This window comes from Simochromis diagramma, unplaced genomic scaffold (assembly GCF_900408965.1).
Source record: "Simochromis diagramma unplaced genomic scaffold, fSimDia1.1 OVJJ01000635.1, whole genome shotgun sequence".
NCBI classification, from domain to species: domain Eukaryota; kingdom Metazoa; phylum Chordata; class Actinopteri; order Cichliformes; family Cichlidae; genus Simochromis; species Simochromis diagramma.
The window spans coordinates 76262-98844 of record NW_024387433.1 but is presented as its reverse complement, the minus strand read 5'-3'; the positions used below and the strand labels follow the sequence as shown (position 1 = coordinate 98844).

General features: G+C 40.8%; 1 protein-coding gene and 1 long non-coding RNA gene across 2 annotated transcripts; one reads left to right on the top strand and one right to left on the bottom strand.

The window, feature by feature from the left end:
• Positions 1-843: 843 nt before the first annotated feature.
• On the bottom strand, positions 844-19443 carry LOC120722419 (caspase-1-A-like). The gene is made up of 6 exons (XM_040013414.1): positions 18326-19443; positions 6336-6400; positions 5677-5729; positions 1924-2208; positions 979-1119; positions 844-848 (listed from the first exon to the last, which is right to left on the bottom strand). The coding sequence occupies exons 3-6, from the start codon at positions 5723-5725 to the stop codon at positions 844-846; spliced, it is 480 nt and encodes a 159-aa protein (XP_039869348.1). The 5' UTR covers positions 5726-5729; positions 6336-6400; positions 18326-19443.
• Positions 19444-21766: 2323 nt separating this feature from the next.
• On the top strand, positions 21767-22329 carry LOC120722421. Its single transcript, XR_005693447.1, has 2 exons — positions 21767-22095; positions 22185-22329. It is a non-coding gene; the product is annotated as an uncharacterized LOC120722421 (long non-coding RNA).
• Positions 22330-22583: the final 254 nt, after the last annotated feature.

Genomic DNA, 22583 nt, shown 5'->3' with positions numbered 1-22583 from the left:
CGATTCCACACTCTGTCAGGTCTGATTCATAGAAGATCAGGTTTCCTTTCTGCAGCTGATCAAAAGCCAGTTTTCCCAGAGACTCCATCATCTTCCTGCTCTCTGGACTCCAGTGTGGATCTGTCTCAGATCCTCCATCATACTTGACCTTCTTCACTTTGGCCTGAACCACCAGGAAGTGGATGTACATCTCAGTCAGGGTGTTGGGCAGCTGTCCTCCCTCTCTGGTTTCCAGCACATCCTCCAGAACTGTAGCAGTGATCCAGCAGAAGACTGGGATGTGGCACATGATGTGGAGGCTTCGTGATGTCCTGATGTGGGAGATGATCCTGCTGGCCTGCTCCTCATCTCTGAATCTCTTCCTGAAGTACTCCTCCTTCTGTGGGTCAGTGAACCCTCTGACCTCTGTCACCATGCCAACACAGTCAGGAGGGATCTGATTGGCTGCTGCAGGTCGTGTGGTTATCCAGAGGCGAGCAGAGGGAAGCAGTTTCCCCCTGATGAGGTTTATCAGCAGCACATCCACTGAGGTGGACTTTCTAGGGTCAGTTAGGATTGTAGTTTTGTGGAAGTCCAGAGGAAGTCGACACTCATCCAGACCATCAAAGATGAACACAACCTGGAAGTCTTCAAAGCTGCAGATTCCTGCTTCTTTGGTTTCAGTAAAGAAGTGATGAACAAGTCCCACCAAGCTGAACTTTTCCTCTTTCAGCACATTCAGCTCTCTGAAAGTGAATGGAAATATGAACTGGATGTCCTGGTTGGCTTTGTCTTCAGCCCAGTCCAGGCTGTATTTCTGTGTTAAGACTGTTTTCCCAATGCCAGCCACTCCCTTTGTCAGCACTATTCTGATCAGGTATTGTCTTTTGGGTGTGTCTTTAAAGATGTCTTCTTGTCTGATGGTTGTTTCTGGTCTGTCTGGTTTCCTGGATGCTGTTTCAATCTGTCTGACCTCATGTTCCTCATTGACCTCTGCAGTCCCTCCCTCTGTGATGTAGAGCTCTGTGTAGATCTGATTCAGAAGGGTTGGGTTTCCTGCTTTAGCGATGCCCTCAAACACACACTGGAACTTCTTCTTCAAGACAGACTTAAGTTTAGGCTGACACTTCTGAAGAGCATCTGAATCAAAAAAGGAAAAAAGAAGGAAAAGTACAAATCTGGTCTCAAGGAGCTATCTGACATACTTTGCCCTTTGTTGAGCCTTTCATACATTTTAGTTTTTAATATACTCATTCTACCAGAAATTCATCAAAAAGGGGCTACAGGAATTCCTAAATGTATTTCCTGAAAACAGCCACATTAAATGTTTTGAACCTCCACATCTGCATTGCTTTGCAGCTTTTCATATGTACCTGATGCCAACATGTGCAGGCTAAACAGGTTTCTGCTTTCTGTGCCTCTTCTCCAAACTTTGTAACCAAAAATAACAACATTGAAGTGTCATAATGTTCCCCACTGCTATGTTATTTAAAGAAGCATCTGAGAGAGATTCATTAATTCTTGTCATATATTACAATGGCGAAAGACAATGTAAACCGTTTCTGGCCACACAAAACATGTGCTTTACTTTATTATATATAAATGTGGCATTTTTTTTCATTAAACATTTAAGTCAAATGACTGATGCTTGTCTTTTTTAAGGCAATCAGTTTGCATGGTTTTTAAAAGTAAAGAACACTTGTGTTTAATTAAATACAGCTCACATTAGATCTAAGTAGTTTCACACGTTTATGACGATCATCAAATTCCTCCATGTAGTTTAGAAAATACATTTGCAGGCATGTAACAAATCCAAACATTCATCGTAGAATGACGTTCTTGCCCTCTCCTTTTTCTTACAATGAATTCTGAGGTTTCACTTTCACATATCAACAAACTGCAAGGTGACCATTTTTATTCATGGTATATGATGCATGACCTCACCTTGTTGAGCAGATGGATCAGAATATAAACGCAGCTGAGAGAAAAGAGAAGGATCTTTGATCTGAAGATGCTTGATTGTTATCTTGCATGCTTCGTCTCCTTTTTTCCTCACTGTGTCGATGAAGCTGCGTGCCTTATCTGCTCTGAGTGGGTTCCCCTCCAGTATCGATTCTTTCTCCAACTCATTTAAGACAGTGTCACATACGAGGGCCTCAAGCAGCTGTGTGAGGATTTCTGTTGTTACCCTCCAGACAAAGGCTGACCGCACCCTGGCAAGCTCCTCCTCTACAGGAAGAAGAAAGAGACATAAACATGCTTCTCAGTCGAAATAATGTGAAAAATAAAGTGGAACCCCGACTTACGAATACCCCATTTAACAAAAAATCCAAGTTACGAAGGCAATGAACGGCAATATTTCTGCCCGTGTTATGGTAAAATGCCCGTGTAACGAAATCCCCTGGCTCTGATTGGCTGAGCCTACAATGCCCACAATGCCTTCCGAATCATGTGACAACCCCTTGGCTTTCGGTCTCGTGCTTCGCTGTTCCACTTGAATGACGTATTGTTGTTCTAGTTAGCAATTAGTCTAAAGCCTATCGTTCAGCATCGCCTCACTTAAAAGGTGCAATGGCTGTTTCGACTTACGAAAATTTTCGACTTACGAAAGACCCTCGGGAACGGATTAATTTCGTAAGTTGGGGTTCCACTGTATTCTAACTTTGTTGAATTAACACTTCATCATCTCATCAACAAATACTGCATTTTAGGGTGTGTGCGGTTAAAATGATGCCAGCTTAAAATGAAACTGAAGAAAAAATTGAAACTGAAAAAGAATATTGTAACCGATACACAGATGATCTGTATTGCTATACAGCTGTTCTATATTGCTATACAGACGGGCAGGTATACAAGTATACTATGAACAAATATACATATATAAAGATGAAGCACTGTGAGGTAAACAGATCTACAGAGTGCTATGAAAATATCTACAGTAGTGGAAGCGTAGCTCTCTGAACAGACTATAACAGTGTACACACTATAACAGAGACTACACCATGTCAGTGTCCTAAAACTACAGCAGTAACCAACGTTGTGAATGTTGATAATGAAAAGATCATGGTCACTGGGAGGAGGAGTGTAGAAGGGTTAGGTGAGTGTTGATGGAAAGGCTCAGCGGGGACTGAGTTCAGTAGGGTGACAGCTGTGGGGAAGAAGCTGTTCCTAAACTTGCTGGTTTTAGTCTGAAGGCTCCTGTAGCGCCTCCTGGAGGGGAGGAGGAGCTGGAAGAGTTTATTGGCAGTATGAGAGGAGTCCGAGAATGATGCATACTCGGCGTAGAAATCTCTTTTTGAGCGTTGTGTGATGGAGAACTTTGCTTTGTGTAATGTTATAAATACTTGGATAATGCTCAGAGTCTCTGGACTTTTACTTAGAGATATTATATTCAGTCCTGTGGATAGTTATATATTTAAAAATATATTATCCTCTCTGGTTACTCTGGTATGAATGACTCTGAATCACTTTATGGTAAATAACACACTATTGGCAAAAAAAAACCTGTGAAAGAATTCCAGATGACAAGTCTGTAGTTCGACATACAAGTGACGACCTTTGACCTTCATCAGTTTTTATTTAATTGTGTCAGAGAAACTCAAACGTGCTCTTCATGCAGCTGAGTACATTCAGTGTTTAAAACGGAAGCTGTGCAGGTCTGAGATCAGCAGCTTTGTGAAACACCAAGCTGAGGTCCTGTTAATGCTGATATATTGTGACACAGTTACATTTCAATTTAATTCAATTTTATTCATATAGCGCCAAATCACAACAACAGTCGCCTCAAGGTGATTTATATTGTACAGTAGATCGTACAATAATAGATACAGAGAAAAACCCAACATTCATATGCTACATGGGTGATTAATCCTTTTGACTTTGTTTTTATCCATAAAACAGCTGCAGCTTTCACTACAGCACATGTGGTGCTTTAACCTTTGTACTGTTTGCATCAGTTCATTCTGCAGTTAACATGTGAACATGTTGGATGATCTGTCTGCTGTCACTGGGTGGTGCTGAGGTCTGAATCTGAGGGCAGCTCTTGTAATCACAAAGAGAACAGAACCATCACAAACTGAAATAAAAAGTTTATCTCAAATATGAAATAGAGCTGATCCTTCTGTCCTCACACACCGAGGATCTGAAGTTCTTCTGTTACATTTCTTTAGTTCTTCAGCTCTGCTGACATACGAGCTGTTTATTTTTTAAAGCCGTATATACCAACAGATTTTCCAATATAATGTTAACCTTTGAGTTGTTGGTGCTTTGTGAATGTGAGTCTCCATACATGAGCAGACGGAGCAGGTTTCAGTCCTGGTTCAGTCTGCTGCTGCACCGTGGTCACCAACATACAGAGGTATCATAACAAATATTAATGCTTTTTTCCCTCTCAAAGGATGTAAGCTGTACTGCACATGTACATTTGTGAACGTACCTCAATAAGAATGATTCAGACTGTTTTATTAAACCTGAACATTTGAAACAAACTTAGTAAAAACAATACACAGAGTCAGTGCTAAAAATGTAATCCGAGGAAAAATGAAACACACATTTTAACTTAAGCTGCCAAGCAGAAGTATTTGGTTTGAGTACATAAATATTAGGCTTTGCTATTTAATCCGTAATTAATGATTAATGAGGGGTTACTAAAGTGCAAGCCTTTTTTAAAATATGTGTTAATATCCTTACAGATGTGGCAAAAGAGTGAAAACATGCTGCTGTTTGCACATATTTAATAATCAGCTCTGCACAGGAGCTGCAGCAGAGTGCAGCCTGTTGCTCTTACAGTGTGATACTCATAATAAAAGTACAGTAACTGTGGTTAGTTACTGACTGAGCAGCCCGGTGCGTTTCTGTTCATTTCGTTCACCTGCATAGGTTAGCTAAACAAACTTTACAAAACAAGTTTTGCCGATAGCCGAGTGCCCATCTTAGCTAGCTAGCTAAGGATGTTAGCTACAGATTAGCTTACAAACACCTTTCACTTACCAAAAATATTGTGGCAGCTCTCAGGTCCTTCTGTCAGGCGGACACTGAAGAACACCTGAGTCTGTCAGGTTGAAACAGTCGGTAAACGCTGGACCTCCTCTCAGCGTCCCCGCTCTATGTGCCGTTCAGAGATACGCAAGTTTCTTCATGACTGCGGCTGCTGCAGATATTAGGTCGTCCATGATTTCTACAGTCACTGGTCAGCAATATAATGTGCGCAAACATATGTGGCTCATATATGTGGCTCTGAAGCCCCGCTCCTCAAGCGCACCCTCAGATGCCGAAGCAGTGCCAACTAATTGAAGCTGAAAAAGTAACTGTACGTGGAAAAAAAACGATGTAAGTGTGAAAACCACATGAACAGTGAGTTTTTTCTTTAAATTTCTATATTTATGTTTTTTCACTATCATTTTTTTTTCACTTTCAATACATTTGTTTCAGTTTCAATATTTTTTCAGTTTCATTTCAAGGTGGCATCGTTTTAAGCTCATATGTGGGTTCAAAGTACAAAAAAGTCCAGTTGTTTCTCTGCCAAACTCCTTAGACTGGAAGTTCTCATGTTATATTAATGTCCCACAGAAAGATTAAGGCAAAGATTAGGACAGGTTACAACTTGTGAATTTTATGTACTTGTCACAGTTACAAAAAAGAATCTGCCTGAAGTCTATACATCCATACGTCTCATCATACAAAGCACTGATCTCCTACCTGCTGATGGAGCTGCTTTGGCTGGCTGTTCTTTAGGTTCTTCCATCATCTTTCTATAAAAACACGAGAAGATGATTTTACCAAAAGAAACAGTGAACACAGTCTGGGTGTCACATCATATGAATTTGTGTCATGGTTTAGTGTACGGGCCACACACACTGAAACTGATCTGTGTGAAAGAACACATCGATGACATGTGAATGTAGTGATAACCTCATCATAATAGAGGTTTTTACTTTTTCACATATTTGTTCAGTATAATGATTAAATAATCTGACAATACAAACCTAAAATACTTTGTTCCCTGTCTGCGACTTTGTGCGTCTCTGCTGTTAGTGCTTAAAGGAAGTTTTAAACTTAAAATCCTTCCCCACATATGTGACTGTGGTCTCTGGGGCCATTATCCTGAAACACTGGGGCTCAGCCCTGAAAGCTTTGCTATCTTCACCTGATAACAGCAGCTGTTTAAAGTTATTGAGTTTGACAGGGAAGTGAATGTAAATGTGAGACACTGTGTGCTCACAGCTAAAGGCTGCAGTCAGCTGTGTCAGAGCGTCCAATGATCCTTTAATAAACACTCAGAGCTCCATGTTGATGAAGCTGTCATGTGTGAGCTTGTGAGGCTCCTTTAAACTGGCTCTGCTCTGTCAGATGCTCACCTCTTCTTCACTGTCTCATCAATCTGCTGCACTCTTCATCTCCTCCTCTCTCTCTCTCTGCTGTCCTGTTTAAAAAAACAAACAAATCAGCGTTAGCCAATCAAACTCTGTGCAGATGCTGCAGCTACAGCTGATATGTCATGCAGCTGTTCATCAATCAGCTTCTGCTGCTGTTTATTCGGCTATTACTCTGAACACATGCAGATCTAGGAAGATTTTCTTGGGGTGTCAAAATCAAAGCGTTTGTTTTTTCAAACACACGTGCAGGTGTTTATATCACATATGGTTTAAATGATTCAAATGCAGTAAGTATACATGTTTCATATATCGTCTATAACTGAATTATGTTCTGTAGCCTACATAATGAAACACTTTAGTTGCATAAAACGTGAATTTTGATTTTATGTACTGTATATGTCACAGCATCGCAGTGTGGATGTGGAGAAGAGAGGACCCAAGCGCAGGCTTCACAGGTGGTGAAGGCTGGTGTTTATGACAGAATGACAGAGCCTGAGATGGATGACTGACTGGAAGACCAGCTGAACAGAAACGACACATGTGGGACTGACAAAGACACTGAACTGGAGGACACTCAGGACTTACACAGGCTAATTATAATGATCAGGGTTCATACGCCTTTTTCAGGGTCAAATTCAAGCACTTTCAAGGTCCCTTTTCAAACTTTTCCAGCACATCCCTCCCTCACCGCCAAAAAAAAATGCATGTTTCAATTCACATCACCTCAGTAAGACCATGTGAAAGTTAAGACAAATCATCCTAGGTGAACTTAAACACCTTTATTCCCTTTTTGTTAAGAAATAGAAAAACACTCCACACAAAAATACTGCAAAAGGAAACTGTGTATAAACTCAAAATGCACATTTCACTTAAAAATTAAGATGTGAACAAATCAACTTGTTAGATATTCTTCTCCTGTTGAAAAAACCCCAAAAAGAAAGAAATAAGTCTTCTCATCAGATATTGATGCTTCTTTCCTGTGTGACAGAAAATAGGAGACAGATGTTTGTTTGTTTTTTAAGTTAATTCCCAATAAAACTGTTTTATTGCTAACTACATTGCTGTCTGTATTATTGCTGAAGTCCTAAACGATCACCTTTAAAGTGTTTGTGCTAATAACATCATGTCAGACAGGCATGGAGAACAGCACTGACTGGGAGGCTTTGAACACATCACATAGTTCAATTCAACATATAAGACTTTAAGAATGCACAAGCATCTACTTAAAATCTATTTAATTTATCATCTGTGATATTATTAAATACAATTCCAATGTATTTTGTTCATCTCACTTAAATAAACAGGCAGACTTAAAGTATGAAATATTCATATAAATGTGTGTACTGTCTCAGTGGCTGATTGTGCCCCACAGGCCTCAGTGTGAGCTTGAAGACATTTATAATGTTTGAGTAGTTTAATGTGCAGGTGCTGACCAGAAACACATTATGAATGAAAGCCGGGGAACTTTGGTAGCACAGAAACAAGAGGCTATTCTTTGTGACCATATGGATCACTCATATTACCGTTATTTCACCCAAAGGCACCAAGTTAATACTCAAAAAAGCTGCAGCAATACACACAAATATAAACAGTAAATAGCGAAAACTTTGCTTTTAGCCTTTAACCCTCTGGGGTCCAGGGTATAATTGGCCGTTTTTGACTACTTTTGATTTGTTCTCTATATTTCACCTTTAAAAACTGTTTCTCTTGCCAATCTGTTATTTACTCATTTTGACATAATGTGTCAGCACAATTTATCTAAATTCAGACGAAATTTAAAATACAAGTAGAAAGTTTTATTTTTTACTGAAAAAACCACAAATATGTTTAACAAATCATTTTCATAACTTGAAATGCAAATAGAAATTGTACATTTTTAAAAAAAATATGCACAAGTTTTGCAAACAACAAAGTTATTTGGTACTGTTTACCTAAAAATGCAGCCGAGGCTCAGACGTTTTTAACCATTCAAAACTATGTACAGAACAATCAGCTGTTCTGCATCAAAGAAGAAGACACACAAATGATTCATGCAACTCCAAAAAATAGTTTGTGTCACTCTGACACAGATGAGAACAGCACAGGGATAAACCTGCAGGTCTGACAGCAGCTGTGTCAGCGTTTACACTGCAACCTGCCTTTGGTGGCTTTAAGGCAGCAAATGTGACATTCACTAGTAGAACTGACACACAAAACAAAACAACGACTACACTACACTAGTCAACACACTAACTTGAGACTCCAAACACGGGAAATGTCAGAAATTTCTCATGTCTCAAAACTGTCTCTTTCTCGCTCTCTCACTCCTAAAACCTCCGCCTCTTCCCAAACAACCAAATGCCACATTTTGACATATCATTTTTTGATTGGTCGACGTGGTACATTTTTCCACCAATAGGGAAGGAGTGTTTTTTCTTTTTTCACTCACAAGCAAAGCGTGTTTGCTAGCACTCTCCTTGGAAAACGCCGTTTTAACCGTTTCTTCCCGGAGGAAACGCCACTGTTTTATTCAGAAAAAACATCAGTTTTACGTGGCCTATCAACACAATTTAAAACCTGGTACATAGTTTGATGTATCAGGATGTAACAATCAATAACATGAGCTTTAGTCTTCCTGGTGTTTCTTAAATGAAGACTCTCTCAGTGGGTCAACAGAACTTCTGGCACAGGAGCTGTGATGAAAGAAAGGGAAGAAGTTTCTCCAAACCTCTGGACGCAGGAAACCCAGCTTGGTCCTGATGGTCTTCCTCACTAGTTTCTCTCCAGGGTGAATGTAGCTGTTGATATAATATGGACTCTATTATTAAATGAAAAGAACAAATTAGACTACACTACTGAAACGTTCTGCTGATGTTTTTAAAGTCTCCATGTTACCAGGCTGTAGACTAGAGATTTAAACAGTTTTAGATCCATTAAACTCTTATGTTAAAATCTCAAAGGACAGCATTATATTTTTGATATTAACAGTAACTCTGGGCCTCTGTGGAGTGTGCAGCTGATCTCATTGCTGTCTAAAAATGGATAAAAAAAACCCATAAGTGTTGAAGACTATTAAGAGTAACAGGTGTGTAGCATCGCTAACTAGCTAGCAACAAGCCTCCAACACAGTGCGTATGCTAGAGGCTAATCTAACTAACGAATTAACAACAGAGTGATTTTAGAACTATACGATGATAAGCTGTGTGTAGTGATGTGTCCTGTGTGTCGAAGCGTCGAATCGTGTGTCGGGTAATCTCGGGGGCGTTTTTGTGAAGCGCGTATCGAGGCTTGCCTTGATTACGTATGCAGTGACGTTCGAGGCCTCGCGGGCATTCCGTACCACGTGACTGATTCAGGGACTGGTTCACCGGTTCGCGCCAGATTCGAAATAAAATGGGCAGCAAAACACAGCTGATTCCCCATCACACCGTGTTGTGGAATTGGATTACATACGTGCTACATAGTTACTTGAGCATTTCTTCGTTCTTCTTCGATGGAACCAGCAAGGAAGAGATGTTTTTTGTTTTTTTTTTTCTCTCCTAATAAAGTGTTAGAGATTTTTCTACATTATACAATATAACCAAATCTCTATAATACAATATAATCAAGTAAGCCTTATATTCTAACCAAATATGCCTTATATTGTATGTGTGTGTGTTCATATATTTTCACACGAGTAAAGCTTATTGTTAAAGAGAACATAATGCATTCCTTACTTAAGTGTTTGAGATGTTTGACACGACATGATATACTTTGTATTCCTCACCTCAGTATGTGATGTCAGATAAGCATGATATACTTCTGCATTGTTATTTTCAGAATATGTGTGCAAGGTTAGATAAGCTGAGATAATGCCTGACCCCTGCCCTGACAGTTAAAAGAGGAAGTACTATGTAACCCATTTTTTCCTTATAAATAAAGCAAGCAGCCTGTGCTCGGTGTGTCTGTCTTCTCAGAGGCATTCACCCGTGTGCACGTTCATTTGAAACTCTCTGAGTCGGTCTGCCAGTGTCTCATTTTCTCTCTTACTTGTGTTTGAACAAATGTCAACCCCTGACATTTAATTGGTCCTTCGTAGCCGGATAACTGACTGTTATTTTTAACGTCCAGTTTTCCACAGACGGTCTCCATTGGATCCTGACGTCGTGACGCCTGCGCTGGAAGAAATCTGTACAGTAAAGCGAAAACCCGGACACGTGAATTCGATCTCCGGTCAGCGTTCGGCCTTCACGGCTCCAGGACCCGATGAGCACCGGATCCAAAAACACAGCGCCACAGTAAGGTGAATATGAAACACTGCATTCCATCAAGCGCTAAAATACGTTGATATTGAGATTTTCCTTTAAAATAGTGTGTAAACCTGGTTAGCGCCGACAGATCTCAGTCCAAGAGGGACTTTTAGGAGACAACAGGCAAGAGCGAAATTCTAGAAATCGCTATTAAAAGTTCCGGTTGCTCTGGGTAGCAGCTGTAACGGAACAAGTTCCGGTCGCTCTAGGAGTGGCTGCAACGGAACAGGTTGAAGGTGTTACATAAAAAATTACGGAAAATCTCAATAAAAATCATAAAAACGCGCTTTGTTTGTGTTGAAATAGAGGAGTGAGTTGTTTTTACGACCCAATACGCGGTCGAACCACTTCTCAAGGTGTTTTCCTGTGTACACTCACGAACTGGTTGGAGTGGAAGATAAGGTTGTGCGTCATCACGTAAAATCAATAACCGCTCTCTCAGATAGTGAGAGAGTAGAAGCCTGTTATTGACCACCTGCCCGCTCCTTTGTACCAGAGAAAGTGTCACAGTTCTGACGTAATTAGTTTAAAATGGGTAATTCTAAAACTAAAGTAAAATTAACAGCAGATGAAGAAAAGCTTGAAAAAAACTGTCCAAATGCAGGAAGAGTCAGTGCAAATAGGTGGAGAAATCCACATAAAATTTATTGTCCAGCCTGGCAAGGCAAATGCAACCAAGAGTCAATAACTGCTTTAAAAGCTGCTTTGCAAAAAGAACTATTTGAGGAAAAAAGTCAAAAGAAAAAAGCAAAACGTGTAGCAGAATGGCAACTTTTCAAAGCATGGGAGGCAGAAAATGATAAACGCAGTGCTAAACGTGCCCAAAAACAAGAAAATAAAGATAAACAGAAAGCTGCAGGAGAGGAAAAAAAAACCCCTCCTTATGCACCTTCCTCTCAGTCCACACACACTACAGCTGCAGCAGCTGCACAAAACCCTACGTCAGCACTTCCTGTAATCTCTCCCCACAATCCTTTTGTTCCAGATCCCTATGCAGAGGCAAAACGTCACCTTAATCTTATGACTAAACATAATCACTACAAAAAAACAGAAACTGTAGGTCAGTTTCCAATGGTCGCCTTATCAAATCCTAGGTATGGGCAACCCACTGGGCCCGCAGACGCCCAAGGAGACATACCAATAGATGGAGAGCCTTTGATATATGCATTTCGACCCTGGTCCCATAAGGACAGAGAGAATGTGCTAAAAGATGTGCCACCCCTTAATGAAGGCTTTCGGCCGTGGCGAGACGCAGTAGAGTTGATTCGCCAGGGGTGGGGTTTGAATGGTCATGAAATGCTCCAGGTTCTTCAAGATTTATTAGGTTTACGTTTTCCTAGAGCCAGAGGTCAATTCACAGGAAATGACCAGAATGGCGACGCGTTAGGACCAGACACTCTTCAGTTGGGACGGGAACTAAATGACTTGTACGGCAGAGTAGAAGTTAATTTAGCCCCAAGGCCAGATTATGGAAAAATAGGAGAGTGCAAACAAAAGGAAGGAGAAACAGCATCAGACTATTTGGATCGCTTACGCCCAGTTTTCAGACAAAACTCAGGGCTGAATCATGATCCCGATCCACTGTCTGCTTTTCAACAACAATTAAAAAATGCTTTTCTAAATGGCCTACTGCCCAAAATAAAAGCACATGTAGACAAACATTGGGTCACTCAAAATACAGGAACTTTGCCCGATGCCCTACAATACGCGGAACATGCAGTTAAAGTACAGAGGCAAAAAGAGAAAACTGAAGGAGTTTTCATGATTGACCCAGAGACAGGCTTTATAGCTTTCTCAGGACAGCAAAAACACACAACAGGCTTTAAGCCACGTAAGGGAAAGCAAAAAGCAGGACAAAGAAGAGATAAAAGAGATATGAGATGTTATAACTGTGGTAAAAACGGGCATTTTGCTCGAGACTGTAGAAGTCTCGAGCAAAGTAAGCTCGAGTAAGCCAAGAACAGGAAAGTGATGATGACAGGCGCAGACGCCGTGATGAATGACTAGCACGAGAGAAAGGAAGTGAAACAAGTGAAGGGGAAGTTTACAACATTGAACAACTACTGCTAGGATCAGAAGCAAAGCCAACAGTTATAGTGCATGTAAATGGTGTCCCAGTAAAATTCCTTTGTGACACAGGAGCGTGTAGATCTGTCTTAACAGTAGAAGTCCCAAATGTAACTTTTTCAAAAGACACTTTAATTGTGAAATCAGCCTCAGGACATGTGACATTGCAACATCTAACCGTTCCCCTCTTTATGTCACATAGAGAAAGTGGCCGTGGCTGCAAAAATCAGTGCATCTATGACCCATCTTGTCCACTAAATTTGTTAGGAAGAGATGCTTTAACAAAATTAAAAATAGGAGTTATTCCTGAAGAAAGTGGCATGCAAGCCAAACTCCTGCTCTCTGAAAGTCAGAGCCAAACTGAAGACATTTTTGTTTGTGAAGGTTTAGGTGAGCCAAATTATTACTGGGCCATACCAGCAACTGCAACGCAACCTATGGAGGAGTAGGGTATGGGACAGTCAACCTGAATCAACAGGTAAATGGCACCTATTGGGTACAAGGTATGGCATGGCTGTGCGGACAGCGTGCATACTTTATGCTGCCACCCAACTGGTCAGGATGTTGTGCACCCATCTTCGTTTCAGATCACACTTTTAAGATAACTGTGTACAACAAGACCAGAGTTAGGCGTGATGTAGAAATCAAGCCTCATGATTCAATCCTTGGAACAGACGTGCCAGAGAACTTCAAACTCTGGAACACCGGTGAAAAGGTAGTTCACGCTCTGTTTCCATGGACAGGAGTAGGAAAACACGCACTACGGATAGAAACCTTAGACTACCGCTTTGGACTGTTTTTGAATGCTTCTGCTCGCATTGACAAATCACAGAATGAAGAAATTGATGCAATCCGCATCACTGTCATGCAACACCGAGTAGCTTTGGACATTGTTCTTGCAGAGAAAGGAGGTCTCTGTATACTGTTCAACAAGACATGTTGCACCTACATACCTGACAACATACACTCATTAAACATGACAAATGCTTTGAATGTTCTGAAACAACTGAGAGACGCTCAGCAACAGGACTACGAGACCGATGAGCAAGGCTGGTGGGACTGGTTGCTGAGCGGCTCCTGGAAATCTTTGCTGATTAAAGGCCTGTTGGCCCTATGTACTATGATGTTTCTATTTTGCATTTTTGTTGCTTGCATTATTCCTTGTTTGAAATGCATGGTGATGAGTATGTTTAACCAGACTTTAGGAAACTTTGTCTTGATCCAGAGGGATATGGAGGATCCCCATCGCCAATATGATATGCTAAATATGGAGGACAGAGTGGAGAATCTCTATTATAGTCTTCACAGAGCTGATGTTTAGGTACTTCACTGAATGATATGCAAGTTGAAAATGTGATTTAACAAGTGACTATGTATTGATATAAACCTGTGAAATATATTAACATCAGGAGGGAAATGTTAGGGATTTTTCTACATTATACAATATAACCAAATCTCTATAATACAATATAATCAAGTAAGCCTTATATTCTAACCAAGTATGCCTTATATTGTATGTGTGTGTGTTCATATATTTTCACACGGCTAAAGCTTATTGTTAAAGAGAACATAATGCATTCCTTACTTAAGTGTTTGAGATGTTTGACAAGTCATGATATACTTTGTATTCCTCACCTCTATATGTGATGTCAGATAAGCATGATATACTTCTGCATTGTTATTTTCAGAATATGTGTGCAAGGTTAGATAAGCTGAGATAATGCCTGACCCCTGCTCTGACAGTTAAAAGAGGAAGTACTATGTAACCCATTTTTTCCTTATAAATAAAGCAAGCAGCCTGTGCTCGGTGTGTCTGTCTTCTCAGAGGCATTCACCCGTGTGCACGTTCCTTTAAAACTCTCTGAGTCGGTCTGCCAGTGTCTCATTTTCTCTCTTACTTGTGTTTGAACAAATGTCAACCCCTGACATAAAGTATGCGTATAAAGTATCCTAATATTAATATTAAGTATCCTAATAAAGTATCCGTCGGCGGGTCCGTGCTTCGTGTTTACGCCTTTTTTGCGCTGATTCTGAAGCTGCAGGTTTTATTTCTCTTCAAACAATATTGACCGAACCAGCAGCAAAAGAAGATCCAAACTACGCTTCACATAAACATCGTCATGAATTTCCTCTGACTTTTGCTGTTTTGCTTTCACCAGGATAAAATCACACTTCATGCACAGCTTTCTCTCTCTCTCTCTCTCTCTCTCTCTCTCTCTCTCTCTCTCTCTCACACACACACACACACACACACACACACAATACTTCAAGAACAGTTTCCCGTCTAAAAATCTGTTTTCTGCATTATTCGCTTGTTTGTTATGCATAAGACCTCCGTTGTTTGTCAGACGCTGTTCTTTCCCATTTAAATACTTCTGAAAAGAAAACCTAATTTCTGCCGTTCAATAGCCTACTAAAATTATTTTTTATTAATCCTTTATTTATCCAGGTAAAAAATCTCATTGAGATTAAAAATCTCATTTCCAAGAGAGACCTGAGATCAATTGAAACTTTTTAACATTATGCAAAATTGCAAAACGCTAAGGTGTGTCTCTAATAAAACCTCTATTTGCTCTGCTTCAATTCAGCAGCATCAGGTAATGTTCATTTGTTGATTGATGGTTTTGTTTTGGTTTTGATCTACTGCTGAATATTTTTATATAATCGTTTTTCTGTTTTAGCCTGAGCTATGTTGACACAAAGGCATCTGCTGTGATGCTTACACATTAGATAAAGTCTCGAAAGTGTCAGCTTTCTTTTTATAGCTATACAAATATGCAAATGTACAGATCTATGATCTGAATTATACTATTGACAGACTGTCTGAGGTAGACAGTTACACAATCATACCAAAACGCTGTCCTGATACTTTCCACTTTCGCTTTTGTATCACACATACTGAGACAATATTCGGGATAAATAACGAAGAAAACAATTTATTTATTCAGTTTAGAGGTTTACACATCATTATAATCACAGAGCCCGCTTCACTTGAATTGTCCACTTGATGGCGCAGTAGAGCAAATGAATCATCACAATGCTTCGAACCATGAGTCGACCAATTGGGTGAAAAGCTTCAGTTCATCATGAGGCTTCATCTCACCATCACTAGCTGTGTGTCTTTTTTATAACAGTGACATGGTTGTATTTACCTTAATTAGACGAGTTCTCAGACGCGGTAAACCAGCAAAAAACTCGAGCAGCCGGGCTACGTAGAAAGTAGTGATGGGTCGTTCGCGAACGAAATGGCTCTTAGAGCCGGCTCTTTGACGTGAACGATGCGAGCCGGCTCCTTATCGCGAGCCGTCACGTGGTTTTTTTTTTTTCTTTCTCTCACCCTCTCTCTCTCTCTCTCTCTCTCTCGCACTTTTTTCCGCTTCACTTCGCACCTGAGCCTTGTGCTTTACGCTGGGCAGAGGGGGGAGGGGCGGTAGTTACACTCAGTAGCACAGGAACAGAGCGGGAGGGAGAGAGAGAGAGCAGGGACAACAACGTCACATCAGAAAGGTATAGTAATCATCCACAACTATTTTCAGTTGCAGATGATAAAGGATTCAGAAAGTTTATTCATGCAGGCCCATATGACAGAGAATGTGCATCTTCTTTTTGTTTTCCTATTATAATTTATATTTAATTAAGATAAGATAAGATAAGATAAGATAGAACTTTATTAATCCCTTGGGTGGGTTCCTCTGGGAAATTCGGTTTCCAAAAGCACAGCACCGACAGAAGTTACAGTTACACAATTGTGTTGTGGTTTGCAGTGTTTTGTGTTGTTTTCACTTTCAATTTGTAAAAGGAAACAGCTGAAAATTTAAATAGTTAAAGTTGAAATGTGAATAGTTGATTTTTGTATAATATGATTTATTTATTACATTTTATGTGGAGTGAAAAAATAAAAGTGTATTTACGGTGGCCCCTAGAGTCAAAGCACATACAAACGTAAAAACACGTACAAACTCCAAAACACGTGAAAACACGTACAAAAGACAACAGAAGTGCTCCAGGATGCTGGGCGCAGTGTTGAGCTTTTGTTATCTTGTGGCTACACAAGCCAGCAAGTACCAACAACTGGATTTGGTGTGTGGTAGTAACAGGTAAATGAACTTTTTTTTAAAATTATTTGAATATATATGAGTGCCTGTGTATAAATACACAAACAAACTTCCAAAGCAGAGCTACTAGATCACTTAAATTACACAATTGAAATGCTTTCAATTGTGTAATTTAAGTGATCTAGTAGCTCTGCTTTGGAAGTTCAGTTCATGCTAGAAATGTGTTTTGGAGTTTGCACGTGTTTTGTCTCTAGGGGCCACCGCATATATTTATATATAAACATATATAAATAAAACCACTTTTTTTTACGATAGTAATTCCTTTTGTGCATAATTTTATATTATTGTTAATAATAAATTAATTAACGCAACAAAACAACCTGAAGATGGTAAATGGCCTGTATTTATATATCGCTTTACTAGTCCCTAAGGACCCCAAAGCGCTTTACATATCCAGTCATCCACCCATTCACACACACATTGGTGATGGCAGCTACATTGTAGCCACAGCCACCCTGGGGCGCACTGACAGAGGCGAGGCTGCCGGACACTGGCGCCACCGGGCCCTGTGACCACCACCAGTAGGCAACGGGTGAAGTGTCTTGCCCAAGGACACAACGACCGAGACTGTCCAAGCCGGGGCTTGAACCGGCAACCTTCCGATTACAAGGCGAACTCCCAACTCTTGAGCCACGATCACGATCGAAGAGCCGGTTCGGAGCCAAAAGAGCCGGCTCTTTTTAGTGAGCCGAACCGAAAGAGCCGGATCTCTAAAAAGAGCCGGAAATCCCATCACTAGTAGAAAGTGTAGGGGGGCGTGTTTGCGGTCACGTCCAGCGGGTGTGTGGGCGGGAGCGTTACACAGTCGCTCCACCTCAAGTCACTACTGCGCAGACTCTGGCTCCAAATTTGCAAGATGGCAGCCTCCAGAAGCGGGATATTTTGGCTTCATTTTTGCACAATGGGAGGAGGCGGGGTCGCGTCGTACATCTTTTATACAGTCATTGGTTTCTACACTGGTTAGCAGGCAACCGTCTGCTGGAGGAAACAGTCTGAGTCACATGACTCTCTGTGGTGGAAATGTCACTTCCTGTTGGAGCGGAGCCAACTCTTTGTGATGCAGTTTTTATAAAATCAGACGTTTACGTGTTTAATCTGTGTCTAAACTCCACCTGTGATAAATAATCTATCAAACCAGCTGTGACCTCTCTCTGAGTCTGTGGGTATAAAGACTCAGAGCTCAGAGTCTCTCCATCGAGCTCAGGCCACAGTCAGAGAGTCAGTGAGGGGAGAGCAGGGGCTCCTCTCCACCTCCTCCACAGACTGATGGAGGCAGGAAAAACTGCCTTCAGTCATCAGGAAGTAACAATGACTCGGAGTTCAGCTGCTGACCATCAGCTAACTCTGCTCCTGCTCTCATTCAGACTCTGATCACAGGCGAACAGGTCATGGCGGACACACTCGGCCTCGTTGGTCCAGCTGTGAGTCCGTTACCGTGAACTATGGAGCGGCAGATTTGTGCTGGAACTAAGCTGCACACAGCTGATGTTAGCCAGGAAACATTACACACTGTTAACATTACCTCAACACGGAGCTTCACACGGAGACGATCAGCATCAGTCAGAGACACAAAGTTCAGGAAGTGAAAGTAAACTTTGAACAGGAAGGAAACAGCCAGAGAGCCGTTTGACAAACACTCTGTGACAGCTGCTGTTAGAACAGATGTTACCATCATGTTAACAGATCCTGCAGCATCACGTGGCACAAACAGCAGTGTGCACATTTACACATGTGGAACAGGAAGGTCATTAATACCTGTCTCTGTGAACACCTGTCTGAACAGGAGCTGCACTCATGAAGCTCCAAGTAAGACTGAGTTTAAGACAGAAACTTAAAGACCAAATATTCAACTTCCTGATCCAGGATTCAAAGAGGATCAGCAGAGTTGAGGTGTTGGAGGATTGGATGTTCCAAACACAGCTGCAGTCAGAGAAACAGATGCAGAGACAGACGAACATCATGTGCTGAAGATCAAACTCTGTACAGACACAGGAAACAGCAGCATCTACTGTGATGCTCTCAATGACCACGTTCCTGTTAAACACAGTTAGCAAAAGAAAATGAAAAAGAGAGAAAAGCTTAAATAAATTGCTGATTCTTACAAATTTACTTTAATAAGCCCCACGCTCCCGTACCGGGGACAAAAGACATGTGTGGTATCCACAGAAATCTCTGCTAAAGTCTGATAGAAAACATTTCTACAACCACCAAACACACGAAACAAGCAATGATTAAAAGAGTAGTTACATAAATGCCCAAAAGTCCATAAACAAACAAAACCAAACAGACTTCATGTAACCGGCTAAAGAAAGGCTAGTTAGCTCCCAGAGCTATCACCGATTCCAAACACCAAGTTTCACCACACTCCGACTAAAACTCACTGAAATAGTTCCAAAAGAAGACCACAAAAACACACAGCGGCGCAAATGTGCTAAGACAGATTTCCTCCTTTTTGCCAGTACCTGATAGCATCGTGATTATCAGCAGCTACCACGGCTGCATCAGAGCCACATCCATCAAAAACTGCCATTATAGAGACTGAAAATGTGACGTCAGTCCAGGGTAAAAGCGCAAAGGATTCTGGGAACGAGTGGCAAGCGGTACTAGTGCAAGCAGGCTTTCACATGAAAACAGTCACACAGCGATAAAAAGACACACAAAGAATGGCAAGAAGCTGTTGTGTTATTAAGTGCAATAGTCGCATGACAGCCACAGGAAGCCGACGGGTAAAGAGATCGGTTTTTATCGGATTGCGTCGTGGAAGAGAAATTGTTTAAGCCATGTTTCCGAAGTAACAAAGAGCTGACAGATGGCCTGGTTTACATCTGTAATGCCAAAAAAATCCACCAGAAGGCGCTGTGAATGTAAACGGTTGGCTCTTCTTATACCTCTCCCAAACAGGAAGTCAGAAACAAAAAAAAACATCCAACATATTTTCAATGTTTTTGATTAAACTAAGATAGGAAGATATAATTTTTGATATATGATAGTGTTAGAGGACTTACTAAACAGATGTATGTCACTTGACAGCATTAAGAAAGTGAAATTAAATATTTAATTTTTTTTTTAAAAAAGTGGTCAGCCGAACAGTTGATTTGTCCCTTCATGGTGCTAATGCTAACATAACCTAAATGTTATTAATGTTGATTATTTGCTATAAAATTATTGTTTATCCATTGCTGTTGATAAATCAAATTAAGTGTTAATTTGATTAACATGATCCAGCTCTCCAAGACCACAGAATAAATGCTACACCCTAAGACCCCAATGACCAAAACCGCAAGCAGATGTGCTTCATTTGCACTGTTTTTTTTCTCTTTTTTTAAAAAAACAAAAATGATTTTGCACAGTAGCATTCAATCAGAAGTGGCCTGAATGTGAGTATTTTGTGCTGTATCACATTTTTCACATTTGCAGATGAAAAAACTATGTATTTTGTTGTTTGATATTATACTGTCCTTAGATGGAATGAAAACAGCAATGTTCACTGGCATGCTGCTAGAAATAAACTGTATCCAATGCCCTGGATAGGTTTTGTTATTCATTTAATTTTAATTCGGCACTTTATTTAATTTTTTTCAACTGTATTATCTAATGTACTCGTATTTGCATGACACTCAACCGCTTGGTACAGATCAATATTTTAAAAACTACAGGGTCTATCGAAAAAAATGATTTTGGTTATTACTCACCCAAATCAATAAGAAATGCAAAAAACAAAATTACATTGCTTTTTTTCTTGGTGAGGACCTCAAAGGGCTAAGAAACCTGGCCTTGATCACAACGTTTTAGCTAATTATAGGCCTATTTCCAAGCTGCCTTTAGTTTCCAAGGTTTTAGAGAAAATTGTTTTTAGTCAACTGAAAGATGACTAGATGATAACGGCATCCTTGAGGTTTTTCAGTCAGGTTTTAAAACCCTTCCTAGCAATGAATCTGCATTATTAAGGGTTTTTAATGACATCCTTCTGGCATGTGATTCTGGTAACCATGTTGTTCTTGTCTTGCTTGACCTAACTGCTGCTTTTGACACTGAAGACCACAATACTATAATTCCTCAATTAAGCGATGTGATGGGTATTGGTGGCCAGTGTTGGGGAGTAACAGAATACATGTACCACCGTTACGTATTTAGAATACAAAATATGAGTAACTGTATTCCGTTACAGTTACCGTTTAAAAAGGTGGTATTCAGAATACAGTTACTTTGTTGAAATAAATGGATTACACTGCGGTACTTTCCTGTTTCATCTTGTCGCGGGTCAGGACTGTTTGGGTTTTGTTTGACAGCTATGTTCTGTTGTTCCAGGCGGCAGCGTTACGGTTGTCATGGTTACAGGGTGACGCTCTCTCTCTCTGCGCGTTTCCTGGGTGAGAGAGCGCCTTTTTGTTGTTGCTGTTGTTGTTGTTGTGCTAAGCTAACAGGCAGAATGCTACAGGTATAGCTCTAAAGAATGTAGGCTGATGGGCAGTGTAGTCCGTGCTGCAGGGAGAATGGGCCGTCATACCCGTTATGTGTCTGTGAGCGAGGGAGGGAGAAAAAGGAAAAGTACGAGTTGTCATTGAGCAAAAACGGGAGCTGGAAGCATGTAAATATAATAATAACCACTGCAGCCAAGAAGAGTGCCTGACCAGCCCAGTTGTAAGTAAGCTATTAAGACTCGACTGTACACCGTGTTCCTGTTTTCCTCCGAAACAATAAGTTCCGTTGGAGCAGCCTTTCAACGCCTCTCTCTGTCTCTCGCTAGCAAAGTTGACCCAGACAACAAAGTAAAGCTAGTTTTCAGATACGAGCCGACAGGGACCCCGACGTATTAGCCAGAGGTCGCTTTACTACGGTTCGGAGCCGCGGACCTTCAGTAATAGTAATAAATCACAGCAATAGTACATTCATGTGTTAGGAGGTGGTGGGTAGGTGTATTGTTGTTGTTTGGGTTTTGTTTTCCTTTTTGGCATAGGTAGGCGAGGCGGGGCTTGATGGCATTCCAGCACACCTGCGGCACATCGGACGTCATCAGTGAGCGCTTTTATGGAGCCGAGTCACGGACGTCTGGTGTCGGAGTATTGCTGCTGTCACAAGTGGTAACATGTTAGTGCAAGCTGAATCTGCTGATTCCACGCTGTGGAGCAGCATGTTTTAAGGATCCACTTTTTGCCTGCTTCTCTTTTGTTTTAGCCTGTTCCGCTGCCTGCTCGCCTGCCTCGTTTTTGGTGTTGGCTACTGTGGATCCGCGACGGAGAGCTACGTTCCATCAGGCTGTGATCACTGCTGCAGCTGTAGTTTGTGTTTCAAGTAAGCTCTCCAACTCTCCCCGTCCACTTTTGTTTAACTTTCGGCTATCAACGGTACTCCGTAAACTCCGTTTTGTTCCTCGTTGTCAGGTAGCTCCGGTGCGTCATCTGCATACCTCGGCTTCGTCTCATCTCTTCGGTGTTACTCTCCTGGCACATTTTTATCTGTCACTGTATATAGCCCCCTTCCTTGTAAATATTCCCTATTCTGGTATATGAACTTGCATCACAACTATCCTGTGCCCGTGTGTGTTTCTGCCACTTAATCCATCCGTGTAAGATTACCTAACATCATGTAGTTGTAAACAGCATGATAATATGTTAAGTAATCAAAAGTATTCAGAATACGTTACTCTCATCGAATAACGTAATGGAATACGTTACAGAATACATTTTGGGGCATGTATTCTGTAATCTGTAATGGAATACATTTTAAAACTAACCTTCCCAAAACTGTTGGTGGCACTGCACTCAATTGGTTAGGTTTAT

What these genes read in the sequence shown, in the direction of transcription:
- LOC120722419 (XM_040013414.1), bottom strand. Translation starts at nt 5,725, where the DNA reads ATGATGGAAGAACCTAAAGAACAGCCAGCCAAAGCAGCTCCATCAGCA. An exon ending in CAAAGCAGCTCCATCAGCAG is followed by an intron (nt 2,209 to 5,676) that starts GTAGGAGATCAG and finishes TTCTTCCTGTAG; the next exon opens with AGGAGGAGCTTGCCAGGGTG. An exon ending in TGATCCATCTGCTCAACAAG is followed by an intron (nt 1,120 to 1,923) that starts GTGAGGTCATGC and finishes TTTTTGATTCAG; the next exon opens with ATGCTCTTCAGAAGTGTCAG.